This window comes from Cornus florida, unplaced genomic scaffold, assembly GCF_030987335.1.
Source record: "Cornus florida cultivar Cherokee Brave unplaced genomic scaffold, ASM3098733v1 CherokeeBrave_3.0.0_Hap2_Chr07, whole genome shotgun sequence".
Taxonomy (NCBI): Eukaryota; Viridiplantae; Streptophyta; class Magnoliopsida; order Cornales; family Cornaceae; genus Cornus; species Cornus florida.
Window position 1 is genome coordinate 83,901,904 of NW_026775577.1, and position 21,505 is coordinate 83,923,408.

The window sequence follows — 21,505 nt, forward strand, 5'->3', positions numbered from 1 at the left end:
TTTGGAAATCTGGAATGGAGGAAGAACAGAGTGCTTGCTGATTTTTCCGAGATTGATCGTCTGGAGGAGGCGGAAGGGGATGTGGAGTCTTTACGTTTTAGGAGAGCTTCCCGTCAGGCTGTTCTTGCTGAGATTGCTAGCATGGAGGAGATTTCGTGGCGACAAAAATCCCAAGCTCTCTAGCTAAAAGAAGGTGATCGTAACACAAATTCTTCCACAGATTAGCTAATGCTCATAGAAGGAGTAATCATATAGGAAGAATTAAGGTGGAAGATGTAGAGTTGTGGAGGGAGGAAGAGGTGCATAACGAGATTGCTTCTTTTATCAGAAGTTTTATACCGAACCATTAGTTTGGAGGCCCAAACTTGATGGTTTCCATTTTGAGGCTATTTCTGAGCTGGATAGAGATAGGATTGAGAATCCTTTTACTGAAGAAGAAGTTTTTAAGGCTTTATCAAGTTGTAATGGGGACAAAGCTCCGGGGCCTGACGGTTTTACTATGCGTTTTCTGATGGAAAGTTGGGTGGTAGTAAGAAATGAGGTGATGGGTACTTTTAAGGAGTTTCATTCTACTGGCGTATTTGAGAAGTCACTTAATGCTTCATTTATTGCCCTTATCCCTTAGAAGGGAGGCGCTTCTGACATAAAGGATTTCCGTCCAATTAGTTTGGTGGGCTGTATTTACAAACTTATTGCTAAGGTGCTTGCTTTAAGGATGAGGGATGTAATGGTTGGGATTATCTCGAACTCACAGAAAGCTTTTGTTGGAGGACGGCAAATTCTTGATTCAGTTCTTATTGTAGGCGAATGTGTGGACTCCAGATTGCGTAGTGGTGTTCCTGGAGTATTATGCAAACTTGATATTGAGAAAGCATACGATCATGTGAACTGGAATTTCCTACTCTATTTGTTACAACGAATGGGGTTTGGAAGTAAATGGAGGAAGTGGATTGAGACTTGTCTTTCGTCTGTCAAGTTTTCAATTCTTGTGAATGGTTCTCCCGCTAGTTTCTTTGGGCACTTGGGGTATAAGGCAAGGTCATCCTTTGTCATCTTTCCTTTTTCTTCTTGTTATGGAGGGCTTAAGCAGACTCATGTGCAGGGCAGAGGACGTTGGTTTTATTAAGGGCTTCAGGGTGGGTAGAGATTCAGTCCATCAGATGGAGATCTCTCATTTACTTTTTGTAGATGATACCCTGGTTTTCTGTGATGCTGATGTGTCTTAATTCCGATATTTGAGGTGCACCCTGGCTTGTTTTTAGGCGGTTTTCGGGCTAAAGGTTAATGTGGCTAAGAGTGTGCTTGTCCCGGTAGGGAATGTTCAGGATATTTCCTCTTTAGCTGCAGTTCTTGGATGCAGGGTGAGCTCTTTTCCTATTCATTACTTGGGTTTGCCCTTAGAGGTCTCTTCAAGGATAGTGGGGAGTTGGGATTCAGTGATTGACAGGTATACGAAGAGATTGGCAAGATGGAAGAAGCAATACCTGTCCAAGGGGGGTAAAGTTACTCTTATTAAGAGTACATTATCGAGCCTTCCCACTTATTTTCTTTCTATGTTCCAAATTCCTTGCTCCGTTGTGGATAGGATTTAAAAAATTCAAAGGGACTTCCTATGGGGAGGAAGGGATGATGAGTTCAAGTATCACCATGTCAGGTGGGAGCAAGTTTGCAAGCGTCTGAAATTAGGTGGTCTTGGTATAAGACGATTCGTTCCTTTCAATCAAGCTCTCCTGGGTAAATGGTTATGGAGATATGGGAGGGAAAGAAAACATCCTTGGCGTAGGTTAGTCTCTTGCCGGTTTGGGGAAGAGGTTGGCGGGTGGTCTACATGTCCGGGTTCTCTTATGGGAGGAGTAGGGATGTGGAAGTCCATTCGGAAGGGATGGGATGGCTTTTCTACTCATATCAGATTCAATGTCCGTGATGGACATCGAGTTCGTTTTTGGGAAGATCTTTGGTGTGGTGATCAGCCATTATCTCGTACATTTCTTAGATTATTCAGTATTGTAGTTGATAAACACGCCTACGTAGCTGACTGTTATCGGCTTGATAGTAGTGGGATTACGTGAGACGTGCATTTTCGGCGTTTATTCCAAGATTGGGAGTTGGACGAGGTATGTGCTTTTCTGGATTTATTGTATCGCCAGGAGGGAGTTGGCAGAGGTAATGATGATTCGATATGGGTTCCCTCTTCCCACGGTCGTTTCGAAGTAAGATCATTGTTCTTGTGTCTGTCTAATTTTGATAATCGTGACTTCCTGTGGAAGACTATTTGGCGATCCATGGCTCCAACTAGGGTGGCTTTCTTTGTTTGGACCGCTGTTTGGGGAAAGATTCTGACAATTGATAACTTAATTGTATTGTTAATTGGTGTTGTCTATGCAAGAAAGATGGGGAGTCTGTTGATCACCTCCTTATGCATTGCCCAGTGGCGAACGATTGTTGGAATCTTATTCTTGGGCTGTTCGGCATGCGTTGGGTAATGCCACGATCTACTAATGAATTGATTCATGCTTAGAGAGGATGTCATGTGCGAAGGGATGTATGCGATTTTTGGAGAATTGTCCCACATTGTGTATGGTGGTGCATTTGGATGGAGAGAAATAGTAGAATGTTCGAAGGGAAAGAGTCGTCTAGGGCAATATTGAAACTTCACATTCTTCATTCTCTCTTCAATTACGTGAAGAGCTCCTCTAATAATTTAATTATTTTTTTGGATTCTTTGGGGCCTTAGCCCGGTTCCACTTCTGTATAAGGGACGCATTCCCCTTTTGAACGCCTTTTTATGTTATTATTACTTATCAAAAAAAAATAGAGGTGATCATGTATACAAAAAATATGAGAGAATATAATAAAGGTTATGTAGCCCTTTGGGCTTTGTGTGTCTGTCGTTGTGCTCTTCATATTTAATTTCTCTCTTCAATTTTTATATCTTTCAACATAGTATACTCATATCTATACTCGTCTTGGATCTTTAGATCAAATCGTCTCGGATATTTGTCACCCTAATTAAAAATTGAAAAAGACGTGTTGGATCAAAAGAAAGCCTCACGTGAGGGGGCGTGTTGAAGGATTTATATAGTAAAGTTACACCCTCTCCAACAACTTAAGCTTTTAGATTAGATGGTAGTTAACATGGTATCAGAGTAGGTTTATCCTACCCTACTCTATACTCGTCTCGGATCTCGGACTTCAAGAACTTTGAATTTAGTTTCAAGTTGGACACTTGAGTTAAAATCTCCTACCAGCTTTGAGAGAGAGAGAGAGAGAGAGAGAGAGAGAGAGAGGGGGGGGGGGGGGGGGGGGTAGTGTGTTGGAGAACATTGATATAGGAATGATTAAAGCCCTTAAATCACTCCTTTGACATATTGATATGAATCAATCATGGGAGTGATTTTAGGAATGTTTCCTATATCATATTTATCACATGTCTATATTCTTTCACCTATAAATAGAGGTGATCATGTATACAAATCAAGAGAGAAAATAATAAAAGGTTATGTAGCCCTTTGGGCTTTGTGTGTCTATCCTTGTGTTCTTCATGTTTAATTTATCTCTTCAATTTTTATCTCTTTCAACAACATATAGGTTCAGAAGGTGCGTTAGATTTTGTGACATATAACTTATATTTATACTTATTAGATGAAACATTGTCTAAGTCGATAGTTTTGCAATGGAGAGAAATATCCAGCCAGCTATATGCTAAAACCAATAGAAAAGAATATATTGGGGTTCTTATGGTTCTGATCATACTGGGTTTCTTCGCAAGCCTAAATCAGGTTAAATTTTGTATTCTCTAGTTGTTGCATTATTATTAATTGGTTATATCATTTTGAGAGTACTCTTTCATAAGTTAATTTTAACAAAATACAAGCTGATGGAATTAGTAGGGATAAAATTTATGGTCATAATCTAGGGAAAAAAATATTTATGGTAATATGTTTTTTTTTTAAAGAATAAAATTTATGGTCATAATTTGGGAAAAAAATATTTATGGTCATATGCCTTTTTTTTTTATTTTTATTTTTAAATTTGGAAACATATTTTGTCACTTCTTTCCCAGAGGTCATTGGGTCTACTGATATTGTGGAGAAGGGAACCGGGAATATTGTTTTCAGAACCTGCCATGAAGAAAGAAGTCGGGTAATATTTCAAATGGGCACTTCTGACGCTGTGAGGGCCCTGACTGCTGCTCAGATCGTGTAAGTTTCTTTTTCACATTTGAACTACTTTATAAAGATGATAAGATGTTTCAGGGAGGATAATTACTAATGTTTTTATACTGTTGGTTCAATTTTGTGTTCATGTCAATATTTGTTGATTGATCTCTCTGTTATGTTGGATCCTCTATCTTAGTGCCTTGAGTTTGCCATGGTCTGGTCCTTTATCATGTCATTCTGCTGATTAAGAGATGTAAATTGATTGTTTTATAATTTATAGCTGTTGCAAGTTGCAACAATTTCCTCCGTTGTAAGGGTATAAAAGCCAGAGTCTGTAATATTATTTTTTACTTTTGATTATATTTTCAACAATTTCCTCCACTCTCTCACTCATCATCTTTTGGGGCTACATCTCTTCGAATTACATACACTCTCTCCTCTCCTCACAACACTCATTAAACCCTTGTTTCTTCTCTGCCTTCTTCATCCAACTCCACATCTATTTATAGTCTTCAATACATTCCTTTTTGAACAAGGATTCCCATACCATGTCTGACAGGAAGTTACCATATCAATCTTCAACTTTAAAATAAAATCCATAGAGATACAACTTACTTAATTACAAAGAAACAGCTTGCCCTACAAGTCTGCAGCCTTTAGGAAAGCAATTTCTCAAATAAAGAAACAAATCCCGTACATATAACAACTGTGATTCGTCTGACTCAAATGCGATCGATCTGACTCAGCGAAGTGCTACGGCAGAAACAAGTTTGACCGGTCAGACTTAAGTGCGACCGGTTGGACTTAATGAACAATATCATTCAGGAATTTGAGACACATCCCAATAGTGTCAAGGAGACTAAGGGTTCTTAGGTTTGGGAAATTGTAACCAAGTTGTAATCTTCTTTCTCATAGAGGATTAAGTTTGCCTGAACTATGTCACGTTGTTTTTCCCCCATTGGGGTTTTCCATGTAATGATGTGTTCTTGTGTGGTTGCACAATTTATTTGTTTTTGGTCTTTATATTTAATAGATTCATATTGCTGCATTTCAAGTATAATTATTATAATTTAAGAATTAGTTATTGTTAACCTATTTATCAATCTAAAATTGTTTTGACCTTGGTAACTCTCACATGAGAGCATTGGTCAATGGACGCACGAACTTTCAGTTGGTATTAGAGTGGGTGCCTAAAACATTACAATTGGTAGATCCTTATATTTTTCATGAATCAAAATTATGTATTATTAAATCAAACTCATTCAGGGAAAAAAATTATGGATTTAAAAAAAAAAATATATATATATATATATATATATATATATATATATATATATATTTTTTTTTTTAAATCCATAATTTTTTTCCCTGAATGAGTTTGATTTAATAATACATAATTTTGATTCATGAAAAATATATATAATTTAGACTTTTTTAACCACGCTGCTTGTATCGATGAACCTATATGTTCTAAACCAGAAGTGTCACCTCTTTCTGTTGAATTTGACAATAGGTCTATTAGTTCATAATCTAGTAAATTGTCAAATTTTAATTCTAGATGTGACCATGATTGAGAACTTGATAATAGTACAACAACAAACAAAGCCTTTTTTTCAACTACTTGGGGATGACAACATGAATCCTTATTTTTCATTCCGCTTTACTTAAGACTATAGCTCGAGTCAAACCACATGTTATTATTATATTCTTCCTTACTAACTCTACCCACATTAACTTGGGTCTCTTCGTTGTCTTAACATTACTTGTCAATGTGGACCATGTCCTTTTGAACGCCTTTTTATTCAATTATTACTTATCAAAAAAAAAAATATGTGGACCATGTCAGTCCTCTTATCCAGCGCACTTAATGGTGTTCTTTACACATTCCAAACCGTCTTAATCAATTCTCTCTCTCTCTTCCCAATTAGTGCTACTTAAACCATATCATGATTGTGTTCTTTTCTAATTCTATCCTCTTGCCGTACTGAATTTCAAATTGGTAAATTAGTTTTACAAGATTATCCCTCGGTAATCAGTTGCTACTGTACTGTCTCGATTGAATCCCATCATCAACACCCAAATTGGAGCCTCCATACCCTTAGAGAATCTCCTACTTCTCTCCCTCCACAAACCCCACCAAATGCAAAACGGACAATCCCTCCAAGCACAGCAAGCTTGAATGAACTGCCCCTCCAAGACTCTAGAGCTTCTGATGCACTAGCCATAACCACTCAAATCACACCAAAGAAAGATAGCCCAGAACCACATAGCTTTCTCTATCGGGCAATGCAATAACAGATGATTGACTCGCTTTATCCCTCTTGCACATGCAAGACCAATTGACCACAATTTGACGCTCTTCTTCAGATTATCCATGGTCAGGATCCTCTCAAAGCCACAGTCCACCCTCCACATTGCTTTCCTGGAAAAGCAACTCAGAATCTCTTAGAAAGCCCTGGTAAAATAGTTTAACTGCAAACCCTCCATGTCCAGAACCCATGCAACCCCACCCATCATCATCCTCCACATCGACAATGTGCTGGTAAATCAACCCAAAGAAGGCTATAACCTCTTCCAACTCCCAGTCCTGAACTGATCTAGCAAATTGGACATCCCATGTCACCGCAGCACTATCAATTTGATAACAGTCGGCCGCCATACGATGTTTGTCAACCACCAAGTCTGTCTTCTTCTGACCAAAACACAAGAAATTTCTGCAAGTGTAGTTGTTTAGAGGGTGAACTACTACTGTTTAGTGCATCATGTTTTAGCAACATAGGGTCAATTTTATCTAAAGGTGCCATGTTATAGCAGAAAAGGATTATTTTATAGTTGTTGTTGGGTATATTTGGTCTATACTGGGTACTTTGGATGTCTAGGAGTTCTCTACGAATATCTAGATCTGCAGAAAATTAAAATCATGGGATTTTTGGATCGCTCTGCATGTATAATTTTTTTTTTTTTTTTTTTCATTAATCACAATTGTGTTCAGACAGCATATTTTTCTTTTGAGTTCCAGGTTTGGGTGAGGGAAGCCTAAATTATGGCACAACCACCAATTTTGTAGGATCAGGACCTAACTAACTCACCTTTCTATAAAATGTTGGTTTGGGACTCTGGATGCGACGAATAACTTACTCCCTTCTTCTCTGGCCTGAAACCAGTTTTGCTGCCTTTAACATGGTATTTCCTCTTTCAGGTGTAAAGATGTTGCAGCAGTAGATATTAATATGGGTTGCCCCAAGTCGTTCTCTATTAGTGGAGGAATGGGCGCTGCACTGTTGGCTAAACCGGAGCTTGTTCACGATGTAAGCAATGCATGTCAGCTGTGAAGTTCTTCCCTCTTGAATGTTAGCAGTGCGTTTGATTTTTTTTTTTTTTTTTCCTGGGTAGCAGTCCATTTGATCCTTCACAGAGTTTCCTTATAAATCCAGATCTTGACAACATTAAAAAGGAATTTGGACACACCAGTAACATGTAAAATTCGGCTGCTAAAATCATCCCAGGATACAGTAGAATTGGCACGACGAATTGAGAAAACTGGTGTTTCTGCTCTAGCTGTCCATGGAAGGTAATTTCTAATTCAACTTTTCAGAATCTTTATAGCATATAGATGGAAGTTTGATTGCTCCACTTTCCATCAGTTGTGTAAGTCAGATCATAAAATTTACTTGCTTTGGACTGGAAGTTGTTTTGAAATGTTAAGTAAACAGAAGTTAAAAAATTGTCATCCTTTCTATGCAGTAGTTTCTAAATTAGTACCCTCCTGAGTGATTCAAAAGTTTGTATTCCCCAGTACAATAGGAATGCAATTAAAGCATACTAGATTACATGATCATGACTACTTGTAATGAAAATGAGGTCCGACATGCATCATTTTGTTCCCCCCACCCCCACCCCACAAGTAACAGTGGTTAACATAATGTTGCATTTGGTGTGCAGGAATGGAATGCCCATTCCAACTATTCTTTTGTTTGGTATGCAATTTAAAGTGGGAATGGCCATTCCATTGGAATAAAAATCCATTCTTAGGAATGGAAATCCATTCCACAACTAAACCTATAGAATGGCCATTCCATTCCCAAGTAATTTTTTTTAAAAAAATCTTCCCAAAAAACCCTCATGTTCTAAGTCCAAAAACCACCACTACCTTCCAACACAACCACCTCCACCTTTCACCACCACTACCACCGACTTTCACCACCGCCACTGCCTTCCTTTGCCGCAACCACCGCCACCGCTACCGCATTCCATTGCCACAACCACCACCTCCACCTCCACCACCTTCCACCACCACCACCGCCATCGCCTTTGCCTTTCACCGCCACCGCTACCGCCTTCCATTGCCGCAACCACCGCCCCCGCCTTCCATTGCTGCAACCACCACCTCTACCGCCACCATTGCTATTGCCTTTCACCACCGCCACCACCTTCCATCACCACCACTACTGCCTTATACCATCACCTTCTTTCACCATTGCCACTGCCTTCCGCCACCACCGCTACTACCACCGCCACCGCCTTCCACCACCACCACCACTGGCACTACCACCACCTTTCACCACCACCACTGCCACCGCCGCCCTTGGCCACCGTCACCGCCATTGCCCACCGCCACCACCACTGCCTTCCACTACCGTCATCGCCTTTCACCATCGCCACCGTCACCACCTTCCACTACCACTGCTACTGCCTTTCACTGCCGCAACCGCTATGGCCTTCCACCACAACCACCACCACCACCGCCTTTCACTGCTGCCATCGCCTTCCACCACCACCACCACCTACCGTCGCCACCACCACCGCCATCGTCCTCCACCACCACCGCCGCCACCGCCACCGCCACCACCACAGCCACCGCCACCGCCACCGCCTTCCACCACCTTCCCCCACCGTCGCCGCTGCCGCCGCCATCGCCATCGCCATCGCCATCGCCATCGCCTTCCTCCACCTTCCGCCACCGTCGCCCTTCCATCACCACCACCACCACCGCCTCCACTGCCTTCCACCGCCACCACAGGCACCTCCATTGGTTTTCACACCAGCGCCACCTACACTACTATCTCCTTCCACCACCACCACCACCACCACACTACTGTCACCAACACTATTGCTGCCGCCGCCTTCCAACACCACCACTTACACTACTACCGCTTTCCACCTCCACCACCGCTACTGCCACCATTTATTTATTTATTTTTTGATAAGTAAATTGTATTAAAAGCGTTCAAAAGGGGAACGCGTCCTAAACTATACAAAGACAAAACGGAGTCTATGAACTCAAAGAGCTCATAAAATCAACAATATCCTCAAGAGAGGAGTAGTCTCTCCCCTGACCCCAACAAAACAAATTACAAATGATAGAAAATTTTAACACCAATGGAGGATTCCTTTCCCTCAAAAGATCTTCCATTACGCTCTCTCCAAAGGCTCCACCAAATACAAAAAGGGGTCACCCTTCAAAAAACTCTGGCCTGAGCCCCCACCCATTGGCCCCTCCACATATCTAACAACTCCCGAGATGACCGAGGCATGACCCAATGAATACCAAACAGGCCAAACATCAAACTCCAACAATCATGAGCCACAGGATAGTGCAACAAAAGATGATCCACCGACTCCCCATTAATCTTGCAAAGACAACACCTATTAACAATGATATGCCTTCGCTTCCTCAAATTGTCCAAAGTCAAAATCTTACTCCAAGTTGCAGTCCACACAAAAAAGGCCACCCTAAGAGGCGCCTTAGACCTCCACACCGTCTTCCATGGGAATGATGTTAGTATTTTATCAAAAAAATAATAATAATAATAATTTGTCACTAAGAAGATATTTTGGAGAAATCAATTTGAAATTCATTCCATTCTAAATTTTAAATTGGTCCAACCAAACACTAGAATGATTATTATCATTCCATTCCTACACATTTCATATATACAACCAAACAATAGAATGAGAATGGTCATTCCATTCCCACTTGCATTCCATTCCATTCCTGCACACCAAACGCAGCATAAGAGTTTGAATTAGGGAAAAAAATATACAAACAAGAATGAATAGGAATACGGATGTGTTAATTAAAGGAAGAGAGATATGAATAGGAATATCAATGTGTTGAAACAAAATGCAGGAGAAAAGTAACATAAGTATGGAGGTGACACATGAAGATTCACTCATCTTGATCTAGGGTTTGGAAAAACCTATTCGTAGGACCACCTCTAAGATTAACAAATAAAAAATAAAAAATAACATAAGGACTGTGTTTGGAACGAAATATAGAGATGGGAGAATAAATAGTACTATGGTTTTGCTAAAATTGAAACCAAGAGGGAAAGAAGGATGGAGGTTTCACATCTCACTAGAGTAAGAATTACTTGTAACAGTCCACTCCACCACATGGTATGATATTGTCCGCTTTGAGTTTGAGCCCGCATGGTTTTGTTCTTGGGTTTTACCCCAAAATGCTTCATACCATTTGGAGAAAGCACTAGCACATATAAGCACTTCACATTTACCTTACCTAGGTGATGTGGGATCGTTCATCCGTAACCTGCCAATGCTTTGCACCCACCCATGCACACCCGCCCACAAGGTCGCCACATTACTCCTCTTGATTCTAAGGTCCCGCACCCCCCACCCCAGAATTAATAGCACTGGTTAACATAAGAGTTTGAGTTAGGTAAAAAAATATAGAAATAGGAATGAATAGGAATATGGATGTGTTAAACTAAAGGAAGAGAGATATGAATAGGAATATCAATGTGTTGAAACAAAATGCAGGAGAAAAGTAACATAAGTATGGAGGTGACACACCTCATTAGAGCATGAAGAATCACTCATCTTGATCTAGGGTCTGGAAAAACCTATTCGTAGGACCACCTCTAAGATTTACGAATAAAAAATAAAAAATAACATAAGGGCTGTGTTTGGAATGAAATATAGAGATGGGAGAACAAATAGGAATATGGTTTTGCTGAAATTGAAACTAAGAGAGAGAAAGAAGGATGGAGGTTTCGCATCTCACTAGAGCAAAAATTACTTATAACAGCCCACTCCACCACATGGTATGATATTGTCCGCTTTGAGCTTGAGCCTGCACAGTTTTGTTCTTGGGTTTTACCCCAAAAGGCCTCATGCCATTTAGGGAAAGCACTAGCACATATAAGCGCTTCACCTTCGCCTTACCTAGGCGATGTGGGATTGTGCACCCGTAACCTGCCCATGCACCACCCGCCCACAAGGTCTCCACATTACTCCTCTTGATTCTAAGGTCCCCCACCCCACAAGTAACAGTGGTTAATATAAGAGTTTGAGTTTGGAAAAAAAAATATAGAAACAGGAATGAATAGGAATATGGATGTGTTAAACTAAATGAAGAGAGAGATGAATAGGAATATCAATGTGTTGAAACAAAATGCAGGAGAAATGTAACATAATTATGGAGGTGACACACCTCATTAGAGCATGATAAATTACTCATCTTGATCTAGGGTCTGGAAAAACCTATTCGTATAATGAATAAAAAATAAAAAAGAACATAAGGGCTGTGTTTGGAACGAAATATAGAGATGGGAGAACAAATAGGAATATGGTTTTGCTGAAATTGAAACCAAGAGAGAGAAAGAAGGATGGAGGTTTCAGATCTCACTAGAGCAACAATTACTTGTAACAGCCCACTCCACCACATGGTATGATATTGTCTGTTTTGAGCTTGAGCCTGCACGGTTTTGTTTTTGGGTTTTACCTCAAAAGGCCTCATACCATTTGGAGAAAGCACTAGCACATATAAGCACTTCACTTTCGCCTTACCTAGGCGATGTGGGATTGTGCACCCGTAACCTGCTAATGCCTTGCACCCGCCCACAAGGTCGCCACATTACTCCTCTTGATTCTAAGGTCTTGCAAAATTTCTTCACAAGGTGCATGGCATCTCAACACAAACGCGAGGCTGTAAAAATATTCTTCTACATGTTCATTCATTGCTTTCAAAAGAGTAATTACTGAAAATAAGGTAACCATTAACCAAGGAGGATAGTTCATAGCTAGGTACTTAAAGGTGAATTAAACTAGTAGGTGACAAGTAGTTAACAAGTTGATAGTAGTTAACAAGTTGACAAGTAGCCTCCTTTGCTTAGGAGGAGCCATGGTACTAAGCAAAATTAAAGTTTCCAGTACTCCCTTGACAGTGAAAGTCGACATAATTCAATAAAAAGAAGCGAGCAGCATATCAACCTAAAGGAATCATAATGTAAAGGAAAGTACGCACAGGCGATTTAGCTGTTAGGGTTTACATGTGGTTTGGGTCGTTGGGGAGAAGCTTTTGGTGATGGAGGAGGGTCAATCCTCCTCCCCAATCCTGCCGGTGGGTTCTCCATGCCGGAATACTGTCCCTAACACCTCTTGGTGTCGTTTTTTTCTCAGAAACGGCATCTGATTTTCAAAATCTGAAGTATCATAGTAATATACGTGGGAAGAAGGTTTCCATCAAGGAAGATGATGTTGCAGATGAAATCAAATACTGGTCATCTTCAGTTGTAGGATACGTGATGGGGAAGAAGCCCTATTACCATAATTTTAAGTCTTATGTGGAGAAGAGATGGTCTAAGAATTTTACGCTGATTTATCTAAAAGACGGCTTCTTCTTGGTTCGATTTCATGATGACACAGATGTGATGCGGGTACTGTCTCGTATTCACACTTTCGAGGGAAGGCCCATTATTCTTAAATGTTGGAGCAAGAAAGTTAATTTGGTAAAAGAAGTTTTGGAATCTGTCCCAATTTGGTTGAGGATTTATGATCTTCCGGTCCATTGTAGAAAGCCACAAGTTGTGTCGATGATCTGTTCCTCCTTTGCTAAGCCTATCTATATGGATGATACGGAAGCTAATAGAGATAAAGGAAGATATCTACGTGTAATGGTGGAAGTGGATGTGAAGGAAGAATTGCCTGATTCAATGGTGGTAGACATTCATGGGGTGGATTGTGCGCTTGAGTTTGAATATGAATGGAAGCCACAGATATGTTCTCTATGTCAAAAGGTGGATCATGTTTCAGGAAAATGTCCACAAAAAGTCCTGCAGGCCAAACCTAAGAAATCGGTTGATAAGTGGGTGGTGGAACAGAAGGGGAAATTGGTGCCTCAGAATGAAGATGTTGTGCTTGACAAAATTACTCACAAAGATTCTGTAAAAGAATCTACCGTATCACTTCCTACCTCAAATGCCTTTCAAGTTCTGCAAAACGAAGAGGTAAAAGAGAATGAGGTCCTCCAGTTAGAAAACTTGGATATTCAGATAGAGAAAGAAGGAGTGGAGGAACAGATTGAACAGGTACAATCTCAAGAAGAGGCTCAGCAACAAACAAATATTATTCCTATGCAACTACAGACTTTGGAAGTTATTGATTCTGACAGTAGTGAAGACGGAAGAGTTGTTCTACGGGAGAAAGTCCATTTAATATAAATCAAGTTAATGAAAATCAAATTTCTAAGACTTCTGCACAGGGAAGGGCAGCTATACGGGAGTCTAGTCCAGCAAACAAGAAATTTGATGACTCAATTTCTGCACAGATAGAAGAAAGCAATAAGATCACTGTCAAGAAGAGGAATAAGAATATATTGTCCACTGACAGAGTGACTAGGAATCAAGGGGGTTCCCATCCTCCATTATCTCAAAGATTTCTTCCTCAAATGTGAGGGGCTTGAATAAGCCCTGTAGACAAAAGGAGCTAAGACAATGGATTAAATCCATAGATTCTCATTTTGTCTTTTTGCAAGAAACTAGGGTTAGAATATCTAAGTTTGATATTATTGTTAAAAGGATTAACAGAAGTTGGAGTTGGGTTCACAATTATAATTCCCATGATTTGGGTTGGCTATGGATTGGATGGGATCCTTTGTTGTTTTCAGTCACGGTACTTGCTGAAATGGATCAATGTCTACTTCTTAAAGTTCTTATAATCCAAACTGGAGAGGTGGTCTACTGTACTCCAGTGTATGCTGCTAATAATTTTGACGGGAGAAGAAGATTATGGAATCAATTGGCTAGGCAGGCTGATTTTATCATTGGTCCTTGGTTGGTGTTAGGGGATTGGAATGCTACAAGGTTTCATTCAGATAAGAAAGGGGGCCGTAGGGTTCCTCAAAGACTTCTAGATGAATTCAATTGCTGTCTTCAAAAAGCTGGTTTGGTTGAGCTATTTGCTTCTAATGGGGATTGGACATGGTGTAACAAGCAAGGGAAAGATAGAAGAATTTTAGCCAAACTTGATAGGGTATTCATTAATGACTCTTGGCTGCAGATGTTTACAGGTACAAAAATAACTTATTCTGCTTCAACTTCTTCTGATCATTATGGAGTGATTATAAATATATTTAGACAATTTGCTAGTGGTCCTAAGCCATTTAAGATGTTAAAAGTTTGGTGTCTTCAAGAGGGTATTGTTGAGGTGATCAAAGAAGCTTGGGATGTATCTACAAATGGATCTCCAATTCATATTCTGCTAAAGAAGCTTCGAAATGTGAAGTCTGCGGTGAGGGCTTGGAATAAACTCTCTTTTGGAGATGTTGAAGAGAAAGTTATCTTCTCTAAAAAAGCATTGGAGGAGGTTCAATTAAATCTTTTGGTTAACCCTACATCTGAAAAGTTTGATTTAGAGAAACAAGCTGAGGATGATTATGAAGATGCTATGTCTTCCCAAGAAATTCTTTATGCCCAGAAATTTAGAATTCAATGGTTACAAGATAATGATAGGTGTTCAGCCTATTTTTACCATAAAATGAAGCAGCACCGCCAGTTTAATGCTATCACTTCTGTTGAAAATGAGGCTGGGCAGGTTACTACTGACGTTGAAGATGTCAAAAGGATTTTTGTGAATTATTATCAAGATCTTTACAAAGAGAATGCAGGAGAGAATAACCTTGAAGTTATGCCTCGACACACCCTCACCTCAGATGATAAGTTGGTATTGGACTCTCCTATAACTAATGAAGAAATCAGAGCAGTGGTGATGGGTTTTAAACCAGATAAGGCCCCTGGACCTGATGGTTTTCTAGCTAGGTTCTATCAAACTTTTTGGGCACTTGTTCAACCTGAAGTCTGTGCTGCAGTTCATCATTTTTTCTATTCAGGCTGTTTACCTATAGGGGTGAATAGTTCTTTTATCACATTGGTTCCTAAAACAGGTAATGCGGTCAAACCTAAAGAGTTTAGACCAATTGCTTTATGCAATTTGATTTACAAAATAATTTCTAAAATTCTTGCTGCTCGATTATCTTTGGTTCTACCTAAGCTGGTTAGCATGGAGCAAAGTGCTTTTATAAAAGGCAGAAAAATCCAGGATGCTATAATTATGGGTCATGAGATGGTGAGTGATTTTCGATTTAAACATCCCATTATGGCTTTGAAGGCGGACATATCAAAAGCTTTTGATTCTGTTTCCTGGAGTTTCCTTCTGAAAATTTTGGCTGCTACTGGTTTCAGTTCAAATTGGTTATCTTGGATTTCAGCTTTGTTACATTCCACGAGGTACTCAATTTTGCTGAATGGTTCTCCTTCAGGTTTCATACAGCCTTCTAAAGGATTGAGACAGGGTTGTCCTCTCTCTCCCCTTCTTTTTACTTTGGTAGCTGATCAATTTTCTCAACTACCCAACACAGCGGTGTGCAATGGGAAAATTAAGCTATCTTATACTGCTCTTAAGGCTCGTTCTACAATCTGTCACACCTTTTTTGCAGACGATCTGTTGATTACTTGCAAAGCCTCAATTTCAAATGCAAGATCTATTCAAGAGATATTTCAGATTTTTGGAGCTGCCTCCGGACTTCAAATCAATTATGGTAAGAGTAGTGTCATCTTCTCCAAATCTGTTAGAAAGAAAAGAGCTGTCTTGGATTTACTTCAATGTAAAGAAGAAATGCTTCCTCTAAAATACCTGGGAATTCCTTTATGTTTCTCTGGGCTTACGAGATCCCACTGTAATGTTCTTCTGGATAAAATTTCCAGAAAACTCAATGATTGGAGTACTCGTCTGTTATCAGTAGCAGGTAAAGTTGAATTGGTCAAGACTGTTTTAACTCCTATTTGCTTGTATTGGAGCAGTGTTTTTCAATTACCAATTGTTGTCATTAATCAAATTCAAAAGCTGTGTAGAGACTTTATCTGGGGCAGTAGGGATAATTTAAAGAAGATGCATCTCATGAGCTGGGATTCAATGTGTAGACCAAAAGCTGAAGGAGGTTTGGGAATTCGAAAATTGAAGGATTTGCAGGTTACATCTCAATGTGTTTTGGCTTGGGACTTCTTGTTAAGCAAGGACAGGCTTTGGGTATATCATGGTTTCACTCCAGGTATACTTTACGTTCCACCTTCTGGAATGCAGTTCCTAAGATTACTCATTCAATTTTGTGGAAGAACTTGCTTAGTGTTAGAGATTTAATGAAGAATAAGGTCAAATTTTCAGTTGGCACTGGTCATCTTGTCAAAATATTGACTGATCCTTGATGTGAGGGTGAATCAATGTTGCAAAAATTTGGTCATAGAATGGTTTGCAGGCTGGGGTTTTCCTTGGATTCTCCAGTGGATTGTCTTATAGTTAATGGACATTGGAATTTTGATTTGCTGCAAGATGACATTTTTAAACCTATATGTGATTTTTTACAATCACAGCCTATATCTGATAGGCCAGACAGATTAACTTGGGATGGAGGCAATTTTAGCTTTAAGATTGCTTGGCAGAGCTGTAGAGAAGTATGTCCAGAGGTTGATTGGTATAAAGTTTGTTGGGGAAAAGCGAGACCTCGCTGGTCTGTCCATGGAGTATTTTTATTTCAAGACAGGTTGCCATCTATGCATAATTTACAGAAGAGAAATGTGAGTTTGGCTTCAAGGTGTTCACTCAGTTTTCAAGCTATAGATACTAGAGATCATGTATTTGTGGATTGCATCTTTTCAAGGAATTTCTGGATGTGGTTGGATGATTCTCTAGGATGGAGAATGGTTTTTCCAAGCATTACCACAGTGGATAGTTTATTGCACTGGTTTCTACATCAGTCAAGTAAACTGATGCACACTCTTTTTATCGCGGGCTTATGGGCTATTTGGCAAGAAAGAAATAGACGATTGCATGGTTCTACATCTAGCACTTCTGCAGAGGTGGCTCGACACATTTTGTTTGAAGTCCTAGATATTTATCATGTCTCTATTCAAAATATTGTTTAGATTGGATTTTTGTGTTTTCTTCAGTATTGGAAATGGCCCTTTTATTTTATTGTTTGTTACATTTCCAGTATTGTTATGAGGGAATGCCCTCTGTGCGCCTGTAAATATTTTATCTTTTATTCATACAAACACCAATTATGAAAAAAAAATAATAATAATGTAAAGGAAAAAAAAAAAAAAAAACTAATTGACAAAGCAATTGCACGTGAAACCCTGATTGAGTCTTAGCCAATGTCTGAGGTTTCTCTTTTCACTAAATTTGTCTGTTCTCTGGTCCCTCGTGGATTGCATCATAGATGGAACTTTACACTAAGGATAAAGCTAAAATGTAAAAGAATTATGTGAATGAAGAGATGAAATGAATGAATATATATATTAATGTATGGAAGTGAAAGATGTAATTTAGATTCAGACTAAATTATATATAAATTTAATAAGTCCAGAGAATGCCAAAAGGTTAATTTTATATCCAGTGTACTCATCCTAGAACCCTCGATTAACGGGATTATACTAGTTAATGACCTTTTAGTCTTGGAGTGCACTTGTTGATTGTGTAGAGGATTTTTTTCGGAAAAATCTGAATTTGGGAAAATGCAGTGGGAAATGGGAATGATGGGACTTGACATGTGTGAATGAAAACAGATTATGCAGGCAGGGTTTTGAAAAGAATTTAAATAAAAATTTATGGATTGGACTTGAAAATTATGGGATTTAAATTATTAGTTAAAAATTCAACCTAATTGGATGTGAATATGAGATGAATTGAGTAGAGTGGTTCTTCAACAAAAACTTCTTTAACACTTAACCAAATTACAATGCTGTTTTAGGCTCACACAATTATCCACAAGTACATGGTGATTTTACAAGGAAAATCTCTCTCAGCTAGAGATCAAAAACCTTGGTTCCTGGCCTCAGCCAGTGTAAGCTCCACTAGTTGTAATGCAAATAGATACACACACAACTGTCTCTCACTCTGCACACACCCTAGCTCACAACAATGTGCATACAACACTCCCCCTGTCCTAAGCAACCCTGCTTGGAACCTGCAAGCTCTCATAGCTCACCAAATACATTGAATTGAATGTATAACTACAATACTAAAGCTATTACAAAAGATAAGAGTGGTTGTGCAATTCAAAGTATCAAACAACAGCTCTAAAACTTCATTCTATTGAAATTGTGTACTAAGGGCTATTTTTGGAAATTCGTATCAACACAAACTTGCAAATGGTTCTCACAACCTTATATCTTCAATACATACATTCTCAATTGATAATCACAATGATACAAGCATGGTTTGATAATCACAACTCTCAAACGGGCCTTATGAATCTGAAAACCCCTAAAATTAGGGTTTCAAAGGTCAAAACCACAAATGACCATATTCCTGTGCAAATATGAACTTGTATAGTCTTGATTCAATTATAGAAACTTGCTTAGATAATAAGAGTTCAACACACAGCAAGATATCAAGTATATAGGCTCATATCAGATAGCTAAACCTGTAAAAACAAGCATACATGGAGGTTTGAGATATCAAAATAAACTACAACAAGAATATTTAGATGCACGTGCGCACGTAGGCATAGCGCACACCTTTTGGGTGCGCCTACAGCATGCCCATAAGCGCGTACGCGCCATGCACACGCTATCCATTCCTGGCGTCTCTGGCGCGCTATCGGATGTCCTCCTCGTGCTGCCACCTTGAGGTGGTGCCTGCCATGCCTAAGCACGTTGACTAAGCACCCAACACTTGCTCCACGCATGGCAAGCCATCGCCACGCTGAATGGTGAGAATGCTGGGGAGGGGCTTCAACTCCATAGCCCTCCTTTGTTATGTAAAAGGTCAAATCAGAACTCTGTTAGGAGTAAACATACCCTATATCCGATGAGGCATAATGGGGAAATTAAATTCTCTGGACCTCCAAATTGAAATTCATCTTCTCCAGTAGACTTCAAGGAAGCTCCCATAATTTTCACATAACCAAACTCCAAACTTCATTTTTCGTTATATTTATGAAAATGCCACTGCCACATGCAGTGTGAGCCTGACAGCCATTTGTGCCTCATGCAGGCTGTCAAGGGCCTTGTGAGGACGCCTCCTGACTCAGTCCTTATGTTCTTCTTACTCTACCCTTGAGTTATGTGATCGAGGATCTTTTCAACCTCTTTATCGAATTGCTTTCTGATTACCGGGGAAGCTCGCTTAGTCTGCTGTCTACTTTCATCAGCAGAATCCTCATGAAATGGCTTGAGGAAGCTCACAGGGAACGTTAGTGGATCTTGAGGCGATCAGGGAGCCTCAAACGATAAGCAACATTGCTTACCCGTTTCACTACTTCGAAGGGACCGTCATACCTTGGAATTAGCCTTCTATGCCCTATTTTGCTGTTAATCTTCTTCCATATCTGGGGCGTAAGCTTCAACAAAACTTTGTCACCAACAACCAACAACAAATTCTAAAGGCCTCCAATGCTGGTGCTCCGGCCAACCTTAGCTAAGCCGTTTTGCGCCTCATCAAACATCTATGTTTTGTCTGGACCTTGCAAACCTGTAAGCTGCAGGGCACTTACCGCCTTTCCGCTGCACAGCCACCTCCTGTGGTGTCCTTGGTTGCTGCCCTGTAGCTAACTCAAAAGGGCTCATACCTGTTGCTGATGAATGGTGCAGGTTGTAGCAAAACTGAGCCGTGTCAAGCAACTTAACACAATTCTTTTGAGATGCAGTCACATAATGCCTTAAGTACTCCTCCATCTACTGATTCATTCTTTCAGTTTGACCATCAGTTTGTGGAAGATTGGCTGTGGAGAACTTCAACTCAGATCCCATGAAGTTGAAGAGTGCCGTCCAAAACCGGCCTGTGAACCGTGCATCACGATCACTGATTATGTCCTTAGGCAAGCTGTTAGCGGTGCAGGCATGTGGTGCTGCAATGAACATTGCATATTTTGAAAATCTATCAACTATTACAAAAATGGAACGCATTCCATCTGGCTTTGGGAGACCAGAAACAAAGTCTCTGCCACGGTCCGTCTGGAATGGGTAGGGGCTGTAAACCTCTCTCTTCCTTTCCAGCTTGTTAAGTTGGCATACCAGGCAAGTTTTGACATATGCCTCGATGTCATCTTTCATCTTTGGCCAGTAGTAACTCCGTGAAATAAAAGCATGCATCCTTTCCATACCTGGATGTCTGGCCAACGAGTGTCATGCATCTTCGTCATCAATTCTTTTCAAAGTTCCCCACCGCCAGGGACAGAGTCTGCTGCCTTTGGCATAGATTAAGTTGTCTTCTATCCAGTATTTGCGTACCAAGTGATCCTTTATCTGCTACTGGAGCTTAATATAGGCAGCATCTCTTGTAATTTCTTGCTTAATCCGTGCAAGGAACTCTGTGTGCACAGTGGTGAGTGTAACCACATACTCCTGCACCTCTTTCCTGCTTAAGGCATCTATAGCCTAGTTTTGCTTTCCTGGTCTGTGCACCCGAACAAATTCAAACTCTGCTAGGAACTCTTGCCATGGTGCTTGCTTTGGGGATATCTTTTTCTATGTTTTAAAGTAAGTATTAGCAACGTTGTCTGTCACTGCAGCAAATTTCGTACCCAATAGATAATGCCTTCAAGCATCAAGACAATGAACCACCGCTGTCATTTCTTTCTCATGAGTAGAGTATCTTTGCTCTGTATCTTTAAGCTTTCGGCTTTCAAATGCACAAGGGTGTCCCTCCTGGACTAGCACCCCACCAATGGACCTGTGTGTGAACTTCAAAGGGCAAGCTAATGTCTGGGAGCCTTAGGACAAGCTCAAACGCAATGGCTTGCTACACCTTCTCAAAGGCTTTCTCACAATCATCTGTCCAGCATCACTTCTGATCCTTCTTCAGCAAGTCAGTTAAGGGATTCACCTTCTTGGAGTAACCCTTAATGAGCTTGCGATAATGGTTAGCAAGGCCAAAAAATGAACGCAGCTCTGTCACTTTGGTTGGAGCTATCCAGTCTACAATGGCTTTAACTTTCCGTTCATCCATCCGAATGGTGCCGTTGTTAACCCAATGGCCTAAAAACATGATCTCATTGCAGCAAAACTCACATTTCTCCTTCTTTTCATAGAGCTGGTGGTCTCTAAGCC

At 40.1% G+C, this 21,505-nt stretch overlaps 1 protein-coding gene across 4 annotated transcripts in view; it reads left to right on the forward strand.

The window, feature by feature from the left end:
- LOC132267360 (uncharacterized) overlaps positions 1-21,505 on the forward strand; it is a 42,554-nt gene that overhangs the window by 10,028 nt on the left and 11,021 nt on the right. For all 4 annotated transcript variants that reach the window (XR_009468986.1, XR_009468985.1, XR_009468987.1 and 1 more), the window contains exons 3-5: positions 4,064-4,202; positions 7,360-7,468; positions 7,595-7,731. Coding sequence is in view for 1 of the 4 variants with exons in the window: in XM_059768527.1 (XP_059624510.1) it covers positions 4,064-4,202; positions 7,360-7,468; positions 7,595-7,731 (385 nt within the window). In the remaining 3 variants the exon portion in view is untranslated. The remainder of the gene's footprint in view (positions 1-4,063; positions 4,203-7,359; positions 7,469-7,594; positions 7,732-21,505) is intronic.